Below are 16,480 nucleotides of genomic sequence, written 5' to 3' on the forward strand. Positions count from 1 at the left end.
TTTGTTAAACCCATTTTATTCCTTCGTTCAGCAGACATTTCACTGCACCAAGGCGTTCTAGCAGTGGCACGAGCACAGCATGGTAGTACACGTGGTAGAGCAGAACGGAGGGCATCCACTTCCGGCTCCCTGTGGACACTTCGTGGTGGCGCCACAATGGTCTACGAATAGGAAACACATAACCCGTGAAACTACTTAGACCACAGATTAATGAATGTTAGACAACCGTAAACGATGCTTCACAATTCCCTAAACAAACGCGAGTAAAATTAAATTCATGTACTATCCATATTCTCCACTGAAGTTTCCTTTGAACGAATGCAACTATTTTAGACCAATGTGATGGATGGGAATATGTCGACCAAAGACATGGCATGAAAAATGTCAAACCGATCACATAACAATATTTTTTTCCGGTTAATTGGCTGCAAAAAGGTCATGCTGATGATACTCGATGTATTGGTATGGAATTTTTAATTTTCAAATGAGCCTTGTTCTATGAAAATGTGCTTAATGCATGTGCGTTAACCCTTTGCATGCTGGAAAATTTGTCGTCTGCTAAAATGTCGTCTGCTGAATTGATAAAATTAGCATTTTCTTCGATTTTTTCAAAGAATACTATCAGAATAGCAAACAGTTTGGATCCTGATGAGACGCCACGTTCTGTGGCGTCTCATCTGGATCCAAACTGTTTGCAAAGGCCTTCAAAATTCGGTTCCAGCACTGAAAGGGTTAAGTATTGTCCCATATTAGCCTGTGCAGTTCACATACGCTAGTCTCGGACGTTACTTTGCGGTTAAACAGGATTTTCGCTTAGAAGAGATGCCTTTAAACTAAACATTGCATTAAATTGAAAAGTTTCGTCCCTGATTTGCCTGTGCGCGTTGTACAGACTTATCTTGGACGATGCTTTTCGAACATGCATTAATCTCCGTTTTCCAAGAATGCGGTTCAAATGAGTCATAAACGTGAGCTTCCTGTGTGACTTACGAGCCGGACACGTGCAGGTGCCGCCGACACATTGGGCGTGGTAGCCGTCCGAACACCAGTGTGTACAGTCACCCGTCCCCCCACAACTCTGACAGTCTGGGAATTGAATTTTCCTCTCAAATCATACCTATTTTTAAATACATGTATCTTAGAATACGGAATGAAACTACGACTGAATACATAGATATAAAGGCAAGTGACCCATGTCTATGCTAGACAATGCGATAGAAATGATAACTAAAACAAAACATAAAAATTATTAAATCTTGCTTACACATTCGGATCAAAGATATTACAAAACAGAGAGAAATGTTTCATTAATGTGCAGTGTATATTTCAGCATGGTCATCAATCCAAAAATACGTTTAAAGCTCAAACGGTTCAAAGGAATGTCGAAGCTCATTGTCAGTTCAAAATTAATCACAAAGAACGCTTTCAAAAACAAGCATTATAAACATATGCAAAATACATTCATTTAACCATACATTCATCGAAAATCATCATGTATTCTTCATTAAATAATAAATTAACAATTTCACATGCTTACATGTAACGGCTAAGCAAACGGCCACAAAAACTAGCAACGTTTTCATCTTCATAAGAGTTCAGGAGATATTTAAAATGACTTTCGTTCCGTTGTCCGTATATATCAATCAAAGTCAATAATCTTCAATAACAGTTCTAGATGAGATATGACACAGGTCTATAATTGGTTATTCAGAACACCGAAAAGACTTGATAAGATAGTGTCCTCTCGTGAAATGATTAACCCATTTATGCCTCGCGGACTCTCCCATCTAAATTTGATCAATTTATTTCCAAAATTAGGGATGTCTAGTATATTTATTTCCATATTTAGAATATTTCTTACAGAAATTCCTTAAAGCAAACAGCGCAGACCCAGATGAGACGCCGCATCATGCGGCGTCTCATCTCGGTCTACGCTGTTTGCCAAGGCCTTTTTCTAAACGCTAGGCATAAATGGGTTAATAATGAACCACATTTGCCACAAATGTAAATTGACAAATTGTCTGTTACAAATTCACAAACGTTGCTTCATTAGTGTCAGACAATACCGTCATTAGAGAACATTTTATAATAGCATTGCTACTTTATTTTATAAAGATCAATCTGTACTTATACGCTTTTGGTTTCAGCTTTAGGCAAAGGCCTTGCGACAGTCATAAAGAGAAATGTGATAACTGAACATATTTGATAATCAAAATAGTTTTGATATTTTATATTTATGATTAATATTTTTGTATAACAGAGGATATCAAGCCCATCCAAGTAGTTGATCTGCATACAAGTAACTTATTTACTTCGGCATATTTACTTTATAATTATTTGCACATAAAACGTCAATATTCGTTCTATTTGGTTACATTATTGTTTAACACGTTTACAAATCCATCAGGTATTCAAAACGCTCGCTATAGATATGCTATTTATTGCGCAAACAATAGTTAAAGGAAGAGTATACAAAAGAGTTGTACCGTTTCTTATTCTTCGTTACTACACCTTCTGACGTTATACCTTTAACCTGAGATTTAACTACCCGAGATATTGTTTTAATCATTGTTTACAATGGCCTCATCAAGATAGATTTGTGATACTTCGCATGTGCCAATACTTCGTAATGCCATTTTCAACAGATTGTTGGTTGACGATTGTATACGGTGAATTAGCGTTAACTGTGCTAAGATATTTAGTTAAGTGGAGACAGATATTTATGTAGAAATGGCACAAGCATATTGTTTAAAAGGGATTCAATGGTTTGCGCTCCAATCTGTTTAAAAATCAGTTATTAAATTCTAGATGTGAATATTCAAAACTGGATAAATAAACATCAATGCAAGCGTTTTTGTATCATTATGTGACATATATTAAGACGACTGAAGCGTTATTAATGCTATGTACGGATTTGTGGGGAAGATGGTTTTCTGCAAGTTCCATCCTCACAAGAGATGTGAACACTTCTGTGAAGATCACACCGTTCTCCTGTGCAGCATATGCCTCCGAGAGAAACATCGCGGCTGCAAAATCGCCGACGAGAGGGAGTTCAAAGATTTCTACGGGCGCAAAATCCGCGACGCGGGTCGAGTAATTGAAGACGAGAAGAATGACATTATCGATAAAACGGACGGCGTGGTGCATGCTCTCGATACGGGTATTGTAAGACTCGTGAAGTATCAAAAGGATGTAGATGGAGTTATCAAACGACTGCACGAGATGAAGAACGAGGTGGAACATCAGAGAAACGGGATTCGGTTTACGTCACAAAATTTGCGGGACATCGAGCGATCCCTTACCACCGCCAATGAACTGAAACAATGTAAGCAGCTGTACTCTGACGTGGACATAGAGAGGATCAAGTTTGAACGGAAACAGCAGAAGATCGTTCTCACGCCTGGTCGTTTCCATGACGAGATTAAAATTCATTTCAATGGACTGACCAAGAAACTAAAAGCCATCCGAAACGACGTGGATTTGGAACTCACTGCCAGCCAAGAGAAATTGCAACTCAAGCAGAACGATTCCGTTAAACCTTTCAAGGAGTTTTCCTACAACCCTCCATACATGAACATCAGTAAGAAATTCGCCAAGGTACGTGGCCAAAGAAACAAGGTGGCCCTCTTGGCCAGCTTTAGTAAAGTACGAAAGCCCATCACGGGAGACGATGGAAGAATTATACACGAAGGCAGAGGACGATTCACGAACTACAGATACGATAGGACGGTTCGACTACCAGCACTGCCGGGAATCACGGAAAGTCCGGTCAAACAACCCGTTGTTTCATTTGCCAGCATGCGTCGTCAGCAAAATTCTGCCAAGAGCGATAGTTGGCACATGACTTGATTTCATGTATTATTCTTAGTTATAACTTATAATAGTGTAATAAAATGCAAGTGTAGTGCCGTATATGCAACAGATATGAGTCTCGCTCTGGGAAAACCGGTCTTAATGCATATGCGTAAAACAGTCGTCCCAGATTAGCATGTGCGGTCCACATTTATGGATTTTTTCGTCTAAAGAAAGTCTCATAGGGGTCGCACTGGTGTAGTGGATATGGTGTCCGCCTAGCGATCGGGAGGTCACGGGTTCGATCCACAGTGTGGCAGCGTTTTTTAGATTTCCCCCATACACACCAAGTACTGGTTCTAGTCCCGGGAAATGGACTCGACAGCCTAAGGCTTTCTATTTAAAAATTAATAGATTTAAACTAAAGAACGTCTCTTCTTAATCAAATTCAAGTTTGGGCGTAAATTGCCATTCTAATTAGCCCAAGCGGACTGCACATTCATTTAGCCCCATTTCCCCAGAGTGAAGCTCATATGTAAGAAAAAAACAGCATTTGCACAAATCCAACCCAAAGGTGTCGACCTATTTGGTTCATAAGCTTCAGCGAAACTGAATCAATGCACTAACATATATATAAGTGTGCAATGGAAACCTTACATCAATAGTGTTGTTAAGTACACATTGGTACGCTCAACTGAAAGGGTATTGTTTATCTATATTCGATTTTCACATAATAAACCATTAAATCCATTTTTTTCTGTTTCCAGGGTTCGATATTGGGCACACTCGTTTGTGATATGTGTTACCCAAACGTTATTAAATGCTTTAAATACGTTTGGGATATAAAAAATGGTTAAACTTCTTATAAAAACATTACAATGTGGAAGTGTAAAATGCTTCCTTATATTTAATAATTGATCGTATTGAAACGAAAATGCAAAAAAGGGAAAAGATACAAACATGCATTTGCGTTGTTGTATTTTTTACAACTCGTATGAGTATTGAAAACAAAATGAAGTTAAACTTCACAAATTAATTGTTAACGTATGCATCTAATTCGGATTATTCAAATAAAACAAGTATTCTACGTAGAAAAGAAAACTTAACAAAATGTGTTTCCAATATTGTTTCGATTGCGAGAGTTATCTTGACTTTTGTTATTTTAAGGATGCTTTCGTTTTGTATAATTTTAATTTGTGCCAGTTTGTGACAATTTTTTTAAGTGAAAAAAGCAAACTATACAATCTTCCAATTTAAATAATGATTTTAAGGTGGACATTGGTCGCTACAATAAACATCAAACAAGAACATAAATGTTAAAGAACAAGAAACGCAATGTTATTGCAAGTAACAGTACTGTTTTGTCATCAATAATAATGACACATGACACATGAATCATTTACATAAAAAGCAGTGACATAAATACAATTTATATGATTACTCTGTTTGAGGTCAAAAGCACAACATTTTGAGGATTCAACACTGGCAGTAAACGTTTCAATATCAAGTATGCATATATACAATAGTTTTTATGAACGCAGAAGCAGAAACGTTTCAATTCAAAATATGCACCCACACATAAGTTAAAATAACGGAAACGGATGAACACTCATTCAGCTATACATGCATATTCATTGAAAAGAAAACATGTACTTTCTTTAAATACGCTAACAATTAAATTTAAAAACAAGAGAAGTGTTTTCCGAAACGCCATACCCCCTATTGCGCCGCTTTGAAGCCATATATTTGACATTTGACCTTGAAGGATGACCTTGACCTTTCACCACTCAAAATGTGCAATTCCATGAGATACACATGCATGCCAAATAGCAAGTTGCTATCTTCAATAATGCAAAAGTTATTGCAAAACTTTAACCAAGGTTAAAGTTTTGGGACACACACATTGAATGACAGACAGACAGACAGGCCAAAAACAATATGCCCCGATCTTTCGATCCGGGGGCACAAAAAGACAAACTATCTCAGGAATTGTATGTCCACAAACACAAACAAAAACACGATTGTTTGAAACAATCGTTTGCGGATCATATGTGCATTTACACGTTGATGGCAATGTCAACATTTTTATAAACAAACAGTATAGTACACTGGATATAAAATCAAATACAGGTAATTAACATATTTTGCAGAAACAGACTATGAAAATGTTGATAGTCTACAAACTGCTCACATAGTCACATAATTAATACTAGTTTATAGTCAGGCATGCTAATTTACCAAGTATTAAAACATAAATTTGAAGCTTTCGCTAACAGAAATCGTGCTTTTGCTAACAGCTTTAGCTAACAGCTTTAGCTAACAGCTTTAGCTAACAGAAATCGTGCTTTGGCTAACACCAATAGTTTGGTATCATATAATTTCAAATATAATACGGAAGTTTACTTTAAAAAATATTTAACGCTTTTCATAATGGAGAAGAAAACTGCCTATTTTTGTGTCGTCATGAGAGATATCGCATGCATAAACCTTTTGTGGTATTTACATCGTTTCGGTTAACACCGTGTTTTCTAGACGATGTTATGCCAGTTATGCATAGGTGTGTTTCGGTAAATAAGAATTGAATTAAGAGATATGTTATTGTCACAAATTAATGGTGTCCCACAGAATTTGTGGTAAATAGATAGAGCCGCGTTCTGGAAACACGGGACTTAATGCCGTTCTGGGAAAACGGGACTTAATACATGTGCGTTAAGTGTCGTCCCAGATTATGCTATGCATTCCGCACACGATCATCAGGGAAGACACTTTCCGTCTAGAATGGATCTCTGCTTCTTTCTTTAAAAGATAAATATCATAAAACAGAAAGTGTCGTCCCTGATTAGGGACGAATCTGTACGCATATAAATTAAGTCCAGTGTTCCAAGAATGCGCCTCGTCGATTCAGTTTAACGTTGGCAGCCTTGTCATCGGCGTCCTTGTGGACTGAAAGCGGAGGTCAAACCGGACGTCCTCCATGTTGGACCACTGAGCCAGGCGGCCCTGGTTGCGGGCGTGGTCCTTGGGCTTCTTGTGGGTCACCTTGTTCTCCAGCTCAAAGTACGGCAGGTACGGCGTGGTCGGTTCCTTGAAGGACCTTAAATTGATTTACACATAGAAAAATTTAATTTGAAACCTATTTATTTTAAATCGATTGCATCAAAAGCCTTAGGCTTTTTGAAACGCTCTCGAGTTTGTTTACTGCGACTATAACCTGTACTAGAAGTCTTTGAGGAAGCTCCAATAGTGGCGATCGAACCTGTGACTTTCCGGTTGCAAGGCGGACATCATATTCACTAAACCATGGCGACCTTAATAGCCCAATTTCGATGTATAACATAGCAAAATGTGCATAATGTCAATAGTATTATCAACGTGCAATTATTTAGCATTACTACAATGGCACAATAAATACATAAATATGGGGAAACAACAAACATAACTTAAGATTTGTATACCAGCAAAGAACAATACGATTATACACATAACTTAATACAGGATGATAAAAACCAAATACAATATTTGAACGTGATTTCTTTGAATACATGACAAAGACATAGTAACCTTATTTGTTTTAAAACTGGTCTGTAACAGCTAAAAGTGAACTATGTACCTTGCGTTCGGGTAGTACTGGGCGAGCTATGTGAACTATGTACCTTGCGTTCGGGTATCACTGGGTGAGATATGTGAACTATGTACCTTGCGTTCGGGTTGTACTGGACGAGCTATGTGAATTATGTACCTTGCGTTCGGGAAGTACTGGACGAGGTATTTGAACTATGTACCTTGCGTTCGTGTAGTACTGGGCGAGCTATGTAAACTTTGTATCTTGCGTTCGGGTAGTCTAGGCAAGCTATGTGAACTATGTACCTTGCGTTCGGGTAGAACTGGGCGAGCTATGTGAACTATGTACCTTGCGTTTGGGTAGTACTTGGCGAGCTATGTGAACTATGTACCTTGCTTTCTGGTAATACTGTGCGAGCTTTGTGAACTATGTACCTTGCGTTCTGGTTAAACTGGGCGAGCTTTGTGAACTATGTACCTTGCGTTCGGGTAGTACTGGACGATCTATGTGAGCTAAGTACCTTGCGTTCGGGTAGTACATGGCGAGCTATGTGAACTATGTACCTTGCGTTCGGGTAGTACTGGGCGAGCTATGTGAATTATGTACCTTGCGTTCGGATAGTTCTGGGCGAGCTATGTGTACTTTGTACCTTACTTTTGGAAAGAACTGGGCGATCTATGTGAACTATGTACCTTGCGTTCGGGTAGTACTGGGCGAGATATGTGAACTATGTACCTTGCGTTCGGTTAGTACTGGCCGAGCTACAGTATGTGAACAATGTACCTCGCGTTCGGGTAGTACTGGACGAGTTATGTGAACTATTTACCTTCCGTTTGGGTAGTATTGGACGAGCTATGTGAACTTTCGACCTTGCGTTCGGGTAGTACTATGTGAGCTATGTGAACTATGTTCCTTGCGTTCGGGTAGTAATGTGCGCGCTGTGTGAACTATGTACCTTGCGTTCGGTTAGTACTGGGCGAGCTATGTGAACTATATTCCTTGCGTTCGGCTAGTACTTATTGAGCTATGTGAACTATGTACCTTGCGTTCGGGTAGTACTGTGCGAGCTATGTGAACAATATTCCTTGCGTTCGGGTAGTACTTGGTGAGCTATGTGAACTATGTACCTTGCGTTCGGGTAGTACTGTGCGAGCTTGGTTGAACTGAGTTGGGAGTTGATGCCGTTCTTGATGTTCTTCAGACGGCGCTGAAGGCTGTGGATGGAAGCGGTGACGTCATCGTTCAGACGGGTCGGCACCTCAATACATAGAGTTAGATATGACACATGTATTCTTCAATGCATAGAGTTAGATATTTTACATGTAGACCTCAATAGATAGAGGTATATATACCACATAACATGTTAAATAATAAATATTATATGCTACAATGTCAGATATTTAAGATATTTTTAACTTCAATACATAAAGTTACATATGACACATTTCTTTTACGCGTTGTCATTACACATTAGATAATAAATACAATATTCAACAATATTCGATATTTCAGTTGTTATTTTTATTAAAGATTGTTCTCGTTTTTCTATAAGTTCATTGCATTAAAGTACTGTTCACCAATACACGGAGCGTATATTGACTCATCTAGAGTCCGTGACCAATATAAGAACGTGGTACATAAAATACGCGTATTTAATAGTTGTAGTAGTAGTTTCCTTTCTTTACACGTATCCTTTTTATGATAAATTCGCCTTTAAAATCATTTAAAAGAGCAGTGTTAGTGATGACCAATGGCTTTTGAACAAATATTACTACCTGGTACAGTTTTCTCTGTTTTCTTTCAAACTTGACCTTTTCCAGGTCGATATCTGCATAGCATTGCTGGCACGTCCTCAAGTCATACGCGTTGGTCATCTGTCTGCAATGGGAAGTGACAGGGGGTGCCTCGTTCTAGGAAAACCGGGCTTAATGCATGTTCGTAAATTGTCGTTCCAGATCAGGGACGATACGTTGCGCTTTTATAGATTTTTTTAATGAAGTATTTTCTACACGAAAATCCATCTTACGTGAAAAGTGTCGGCCCTGATGAGCCTGTGAGGACTGCACATTTTCGCCTGGGACGACACTTTACGCACTTGCATTTAGCTCAGTTTTTCCAGAACGGGTCAAGTGTCAAATTAATATGTACACTGCAACTGAGGTATATCCTATAGAGAATAAAACATAGAGTCTTTACTTGTGTCCGTTTTCCTTCTGGATATTTTATTAATCCAAAGTAGGGATAATGAAACTCGAGAAACATTATGTGGAGAGAAATATGGGGTCAAGGCGTTGGAACCGTCTTTACAAAGTATTGAGATTTTAAACCAGTATAAAGTCATGCCGAATTTCACTCTAAGCTAGAATTAACCACAAAACACAAAACACACGAGCGTAAATATACAATAATATCATAGAATTGCAATTGAAATAAAACAAGAAAAGAAGATCTCAATTCGCTTCAACTGCAATAGGATACTCACCGGGGAAGTATACATGTAGTATGAGAATAACTGTTAAAGTCCTGTGTAAATATCACGTGGCATCATATCACACTTATAATAAATTCATTCGAAATTCGAGCGCACGTTATTCTTATGTTATTTATTTTCCACTGTGAATGCATATTATTTTTATTCCATTGATAAATAACAATGAATTAACCCATTTATGCCTAGCGTCTAGAAAAAATGCCTTGGCAAACAGCGTAGACTCAGATGAGACGCCGCATGATGCGGCGTCTCATCAGGGTCTGCGCTGTTTGCTTAACGGAATTTCTGTAAGAAATATTCTTAATGCAATAAATATACTAGACATCCCTAATTTTGGAAATAAATTGATCCAATTTTGAAGGATGGGAGAGTCCACTAGGCATAAATGGGCTAATATACATGTAACGCTGATTGCGGCGTTACCTGTCAATCTCCTGCAGAGCGTTGGTTGTCCGTTCGATCTCAGACTTGTGTATTCCCACGTCGTACTTCATGTCGCCGATTCTCTCTATGACTAGATCAATATCCTTCTGGAAATGTATAACAAAGCTGTCCTTTATTTGAATGTATAACCAAGATGTCATTCATTTGGAGGTATAACAGGGGCGTCATTTATTTGGAGGTATAACAAATCTGTCATTTATTTCAATGTATAACCATGTTACGTATAATTAAGCTGTCGCTCATTTGGATGTATATTCATGATACGTATAACAAAGCTGTCATTTATTTGGATGTATACTCACAATAGGTATGACAAACCAATCATTTATTTCGCTGTATAACAAAGCAGTTATTCGTTTGGACATATAACAAAGCTGCCCTAGGTTTGAATGTATAACACAGTTGTCATTCATTAAAATGTATAACAAAGCTGTCATTAATTTTGGATGTATAATCATGATAACATTTAGAGTAACCAGAATATGCATATGATCATGCACAACGTAACAAACAAAACATGCTTATAACGTTTGTCAAAATAACCAAATACCAGGACATTTAAAGGGATCTTTTCACGCTTTGGTAAATTGACAAAATTGAAAAAAGTTGTTTCAGATTCGCAAATTTTCGTATTAGTTATGATATTTGTGAGGAAACAGTAATACTGAACATTTACCATGGTCTAATATAGCCATTATATGCATCTTTTGACGATTTTAAAACCTAAAAATTATAAAGCGTTGCAACGCGAAACGATTGAATAATTTGGAGAGTTCTGTTTTTGTCGTTAAATTCTGTGAAACTACGAAGATTGCTTATATAAGGTATAAAATACGTCAAGTAAGTGTACTCAGCGGAATAGCTCAGTAGGCTAAAGCGTTTTTACTTCAGGACTCTGGCAGGACTCCAGGGGTCACTGGTTCGAAACCTGGTCCGGGCAATGTTCTTTTCCTTTTTTTAATTTTATTCTTGATTTTTTACTGGAGCTTTTACGATCCAATGTTTACATTTATCGATATAAAGCATTTAATGAATAAGTTAAAAAATGCCAAAATCTGTGAAAAGGCACCTTTAAAGTCTTTACTCATCATTTCTCTAACATGCATCAGTAATGACGTAACCGTTGATGAATATTATTTTTCAATTTATGAAATGGACTTTAATTGAGTCTCGCTCTGGATAAACGGGGATTAATGCATATGTGTAAAGTGTAGCAGTCCGCAAAGGCTTATCGGGGACGACAGTAAGAAGTCCGCAAAGGCTTATCGGGGACGACAGTAAGAAGTCCGCAAAGGCTTATCGGGGACGACAGTTTTCGCCATGTAAAGTTTAAGAAGTCCGCAAAGGATTATCGGGGACGACAGTTTCCAAGTGTAAGAAGTCCCCAAAGGCTTATCGGGGACGACAGTTTTCAAGTGTAAGAAGTCCGCAAAGGCTTATCGGGGACGACAGTTTTCGCCTTAATTGGATTTTCGTTATGAAGCGACTTCATGAACACGAAAATTCTATAAAAGCTGAAAGTGGCGGACTGTACAGACTAATCTGGGACGATATTTAACGCTTATGCATTGAACAATACACCCAGAACGGCTAAACAGTGTTTCTTATTTATGAAATCCAAAACCCGTTTTCACACAGCACGGCTTAAACAGTTTTTCTTATTATTTCATTAAATCCACTTACTAAGCATATATTTTTACAAATGGATAAATAGTATCTAGACATAAAATGCGTCGCAATACTGACCTTAAATTTCTCAAGTTTCGATATCCCCGAGTCCAGTGCCGATATCACTGTGTGAGTCTGCGAGACCAGCTCGTTCCTGTTTGCTTCGATCATCACCTTTACCTGAGAGTATTATTTGAGTCACGTTCGGGGTAAACTGGGCTTAACGCATGTGCGTAAAGTGTCAACCCAGATTAGCCGGTGCCGTTACGACACTTCCGCCTAGATTTGATTCTCTTTTAGAAGAAACTTTCTTTAAAACCAAAATTCCATCCAAGTGAAAAGTGTGGTCACAGATGTGAAGATGCTAAACTGGGACACGTTACGCACATGCATTAAGCCCAGTTTTCCCAGAACGAGGCTTATTCAATTTCGTACAATTACGCGCAATATCACTTATAAGTTGCGTTTTAAAAACACCCGGTCATTATAGCGCCACCTAGGAAGTATATTTACCATACAGCATCCCCAAACTAAAATGAAGCCATGGATGACAGAACGTGCATCAGTATGCACTAGGAAAGTGTAAAAATCCTTCAGGAGGAGTTTATCGATTTTATGAAATATTCATCAACTGTTCCTGAACAAAGTTCAACTATTCCTGTGTGGATCAAAGCAATGTGATTGGTTAAAACAAGAGCCTAGATTAGCTTTAGCACTTTGGGTTGGTCAGTTACACTGCTGGTATATCAAACTGATATAATATAATTGTTATGTATTGATATGTATTTCACTTTTGGGGACAGAGAAATGTAAATTATACGTGAGGCTACTCTAGAAATATTATTTTTACGATCATCTGTGAAATAAGAGTGTAAAGCACCATGAACAGATAATGGTGCGGATATTTGCCATGGAGGTTCCCGCTCCAATTCCTACGCCTTGCGAGCTGTTGGGATATTTACAAACACACCAACTACTGGTCTTCCCTTCATGACACACACATAAGAGTGTCGCTAAATACCTAAGGCTTTCATAACAATCGAATTAACCCATTTATGCCTAGCGTCTAGAAAAAAAGGCCTTGGCAAACAGTGTAGACCCAGATGAGACGCTGCATGATGATTCAATTTAGAAGGATGGGAGAGTCCACTAGGCATAAATGGGTTAAACTAGACTCGTTTAGAAGTAAAACTAAGTACCTCTCGGATTTTCTTCCCATAGTAGTTCTTGTATTCGTGGTCATCCCCAATCTGACAATCCCTGTGCTTGTCTCGGAGACAGGTACCACACAGTAGCACCTTAATGTGGATAATATAGACATTTACTGTACATTAACACCTGTATGGGCATATTTAAATGCGATATTTGCATGTGGTGGCGCTGTGAGCATTGTCTACAACTATGTTCTTTCATATACATATATACCGTTTTAAGTTTATGGCTAGATTAATGTTTTTCAAGCACAATTTTTGATTTGGAAAATACATGTATAAAGCTCTTTAAGTGTCTGTGCGAAAGAAAATCTACATTTGCCCCCTGTAACTTTAACACAAACAGACATCGTCATAATCCTTGAAATGATGTCCGCTAATAATGACAGACTTAAATGCCTAATAACGGATAAACGAGTGATATATAAATTTGCTTTATTCATAAAGGATTGCAACTTAAAACGAGAAAGTATACGGTTACGATATTACTTTATTGTGGTTATTATAAGTGATTATTTTATTATATTCTCTTTTACAGGCATAAGACGGCTACACTTATCGATGTCTGATTATTGACCCGTAAGCCATTTTCATGGATGGGAAATACTTCAAAAATTGATATAAAATATTTCATGATTCAATATATTAAACATTTCAATATTTGAGTTCGATTTGAAATTGTATATAATAATTATTATATGTATGTACTATGTGTCACTTGAATAAAACAAAATATGAAACTACAATGCTGTCCGTTTGAAAACACAACAATACCAAAGATAGACACTTAAAAAATATTGCTAAAATAACTGTTCTTTAACAAGTTTAGATTATTTGTCAGACCAAACATATTTAACTATTCAAACCTTGTGATCTCTGCAAAAGTACTCGCACTTCTTGTTCTGATGGTACTTGCAGAAGACTTTCTTGACGCGGGGTCGCCCGTACATCTTCACGACGTCCCGCTTCCGGGTTGAGTTTTCAACAAATAAAAAATTACCAGATGAGACTACATGTATCTAACATGTATAAACAGCCCGAATATAAAATTGAAATACTAAGATTGCAAACATTTACCATACGATATTTGGGATGATCCAATAAGTTTCGTAAACAATTCTTCGTAATGCGATCGAAGAACAATAATGCAGCCTCAATAGTGCTGAAGGACGTCAGACACTTGTAACAGAAACACATTAGTCGCGCTCTGCGAAAACGGGGCTTAATGCATGTGCGATAAGTGTCGCCTCTTATTAGCCTGGGCGGACTGGATTATCGTTAAGAAAATGCTTCCTTTAAATGATAAACTCATAAAAGCGGAAAATGTCGTTCCAGATGTGTCCTTGCGGACTTATCCGGAACGACACTTAGCGGACATGCATTTAGCCCGGTTTTCCCAGAGCGAAGCTTATATCATATAAGCAGTTATACAAACTATATACCTTCTATATTAGTGACACCAATATCTCCTTAACTCAGCACGCATTCCCGACTTACACATCAATCACCGGTAACATTACAACGTTATCTTATGTATCCATTGTTAATTTTAATTATAGAGTGCACTTCCTTGATTTATGTTGTCTTTTTTCTAAACCTTCGTTCAGTGCATGTTTCATTGCATGCAGTAGCTTCCGTTTTAGTTTGATTTTTACTCTTTATCAAACAGAGCTACCATGGTTTAAATCTATTCGTTATATCACCGCGTGGGTATTTAATTTTTCAAGTGCGTGTATAATTAAACTCTGCGACTAGCTCCTAGTATGGTATTTAACGCACGTTATTGACAATTCAGATTTGAAACAAAAAGATCGTAACTAATGAATGACGATAAATTTATCAATGCGTTTTTGTGCCTCATGTTTTTGTTCAGTGCTTATGTTTGTGTACAGATATGCCGTTGTTAATCATAACGAAGCCGATATAAGAGATACAAGTATTTCATCGACTTAATTGTAGTTTGATTGTAATATGGAGATGGAAGAGGGCGGGGGGGTGGGGTGATGACAAATATCTATCATGGAAGTGTATAGTTCTTAAATAATATTGCGTCAGTACTCAGTAGTTGATCTCATGTTGGAGCAGCTAGCATACCAGATTGCGTACATATTTAAAAAATATTTTGCACGCCGATTACCGGTACATGTTAGAGCATGGAACGACAACTCCGCTAGGAGTTTGGTTTAAAATCAGACCAGTGTATTCCAAAACACTTCTGTGGCTAAATAAATCTCAAATGTTTGATAACGTCGTAGTTTCAATAGATTTTACTGATTTCTGGCACTGGTTTAGTCGGAGGGATTAAGTAAGGCGTTGAATGAATGGCAGTAACGGTTTCTTTAATATCAGTTGAAAATTTTGGTTGCAGAATTCTCAGCAGTTGCATCAACATCATAAGGCACATATGAGAATCGCACTGGGAAAACTAGGCTTAATGCATGTGCGTAACTTGTCGTCTCAGATTAGCATGTGCAGAAAACTCAGGCTTATCAGGAATAACATTTTCCGTCTAAACTGGCTTTCCGTTAAGAATAGACTTCATTGAAACGTAAAATACCATCAAAGCGACAAGAGTGTTCCTTAAACCCCCCGTTTACACATAGACGCAGCTTCTACTATGATTAAAGCGTGGCCGAAAACGTGGCCGATCGTGACAAATCGCAGGACAAACGTAGTGGAGTCTTCATAAGCGCAGTATGATCGCGGTAGAGTCTTCATGATCGGAGAGCTCTACGCTCTCGCCACGCTTATTTTGAACATGCTCAAAACAAGCGTAGCGGGATCGTAGCCAACAAGAATCGGTGTAAAGTCGTAAAAAGAGCGTAGTAGAAGCGCCGTAATCGTACAGGCAGCGCGGAAGCATCGCTGAGAGATCTTCGAGATCGTAGTAAAAGCGCAGAAAAAGCTCTGCGTAGCGTCGTAGTATGATCTTGAATGTCGCGGCAGTAAACGCAGTAAGAGTTTGATGTAGGGGCATCGTAGAACGGTTGAAATGAAGACCATAATTTTCCAAATTGCTCGATCTATACTCCGATCGGCTTCGATCCTTTTTTCAGATCGTGGCTTGATCGGGATGATCGCCGGAAAGTCGCAGCTTTGTGAGAACGGGGGTTGTTAGCCTGCGCAGTTCGCACTTTACGTACATGCATTAAGCCAAGTTTTCCAGAAACGCGGCTCATCTAAAGTAGACTCGATCGTTGATTTGTTATCACTGTCTGGCGAGTTGCGCGTGTGAATGCTCAAAATTATTTAAAAGCGAAACTCGCGAACACACTAGTTCACCTTAGTTAACTCTCCATAAGGGCGTTTAAA

At 38.2% G+C, this 16,480-nt stretch overlaps 1 protein-coding gene and 1 long non-coding RNA gene across 5 annotated transcripts; both read right to left on the reverse strand.

Moving 5' to 3' along the window:
- Nucleotides 1-1,674, reverse strand: LOC127848328 (uncharacterized). The gene is made up of 3 exons (XR_008034457.1): nucleotides 1,538-1,674; nucleotides 991-1,086; nucleotides 1-161 (listed from the first exon to the last, which is right to left on the reverse strand). It is a non-coding gene; the product is annotated as an uncharacterized LOC127848328 (long non-coding RNA).
- A 3,540-nt stretch (nucleotides 1,675-5,214) lies between these two features.
- Nucleotides 5,215-15,003, reverse strand: LOC127847847 (uncharacterized). Of its 4 annotated transcripts, none has more exons than XM_052380043.1 (8): nucleotides 14,611-15,000; nucleotides 14,035-14,133; nucleotides 13,157-13,255; nucleotides 12,036-12,137; nucleotides 10,269-10,375; nucleotides 9,130-9,232; nucleotides 8,482-8,612; nucleotides 5,218-6,886 (listed from the first exon to the last, which is right to left on the reverse strand). In XM_052380043.1, the coding sequence occupies exons 2-8, from the start codon at nucleotides 14,116-14,118 to the stop codon at nucleotides 6,694-6,696; spliced, it is 819 nt and encodes a 272-aa protein (XP_052236003.1). In that variant the 5' UTR covers nucleotides 14,119-14,133; nucleotides 14,611-15,000; the 3' UTR covers nucleotides 5,218-6,693. The 4 variants fall into 4 exon arrangements, with proteins under 4 accessions (XP_052236005.1, XP_052236003.1, XP_052236001.1 ...); XM_052380041.1 differs by having other exon boundaries at nucleotides 5,219-6,886; nucleotides 14,035-14,150; nucleotides 14,611-14,999; XM_052380042.1 differs by having other exon boundaries at nucleotides 5,219-6,886; nucleotides 14,035-14,153; nucleotides 14,611-14,999.
- Nucleotides 15,004-16,480: the final 1,477 nt, after the last annotated feature.

This window comes from Dreissena polymorpha, chromosome 10, assembly GCF_020536995.1.
Source record: "Dreissena polymorpha isolate Duluth1 chromosome 10, UMN_Dpol_1.0, whole genome shotgun sequence".
In the NCBI taxonomy this organism is placed as follows: Eukaryota; Metazoa; Mollusca; class Bivalvia; order Myida; family Dreissenidae; genus Dreissena; species Dreissena polymorpha.

Excerpts from the sequence above, each read along its gene's own strand:
- LOC127847847 (XM_052380043.1), bottom strand. The coding sequence starts at position 14,118 with ATGTACGGGCGACCCCGCGTCAAGAAAGTCTTCTGCAAGTACCATCAG. Across the intron at positions 12,138-13,156 it reads ATGGGAAGAAAATCCGAGAG|GTAAAGGTGATGATCGAAGC; the intron begins GTACTTAGTTTT and ends TAATACTCTCAG. Across the intron at positions 8,613-9,129 it reads AACAGAGAAAACTGTACCAG|GTGCCGACCCGTCTGAACGA; the intron begins GTAGTAATATTT and ends CTATGTATTGAG.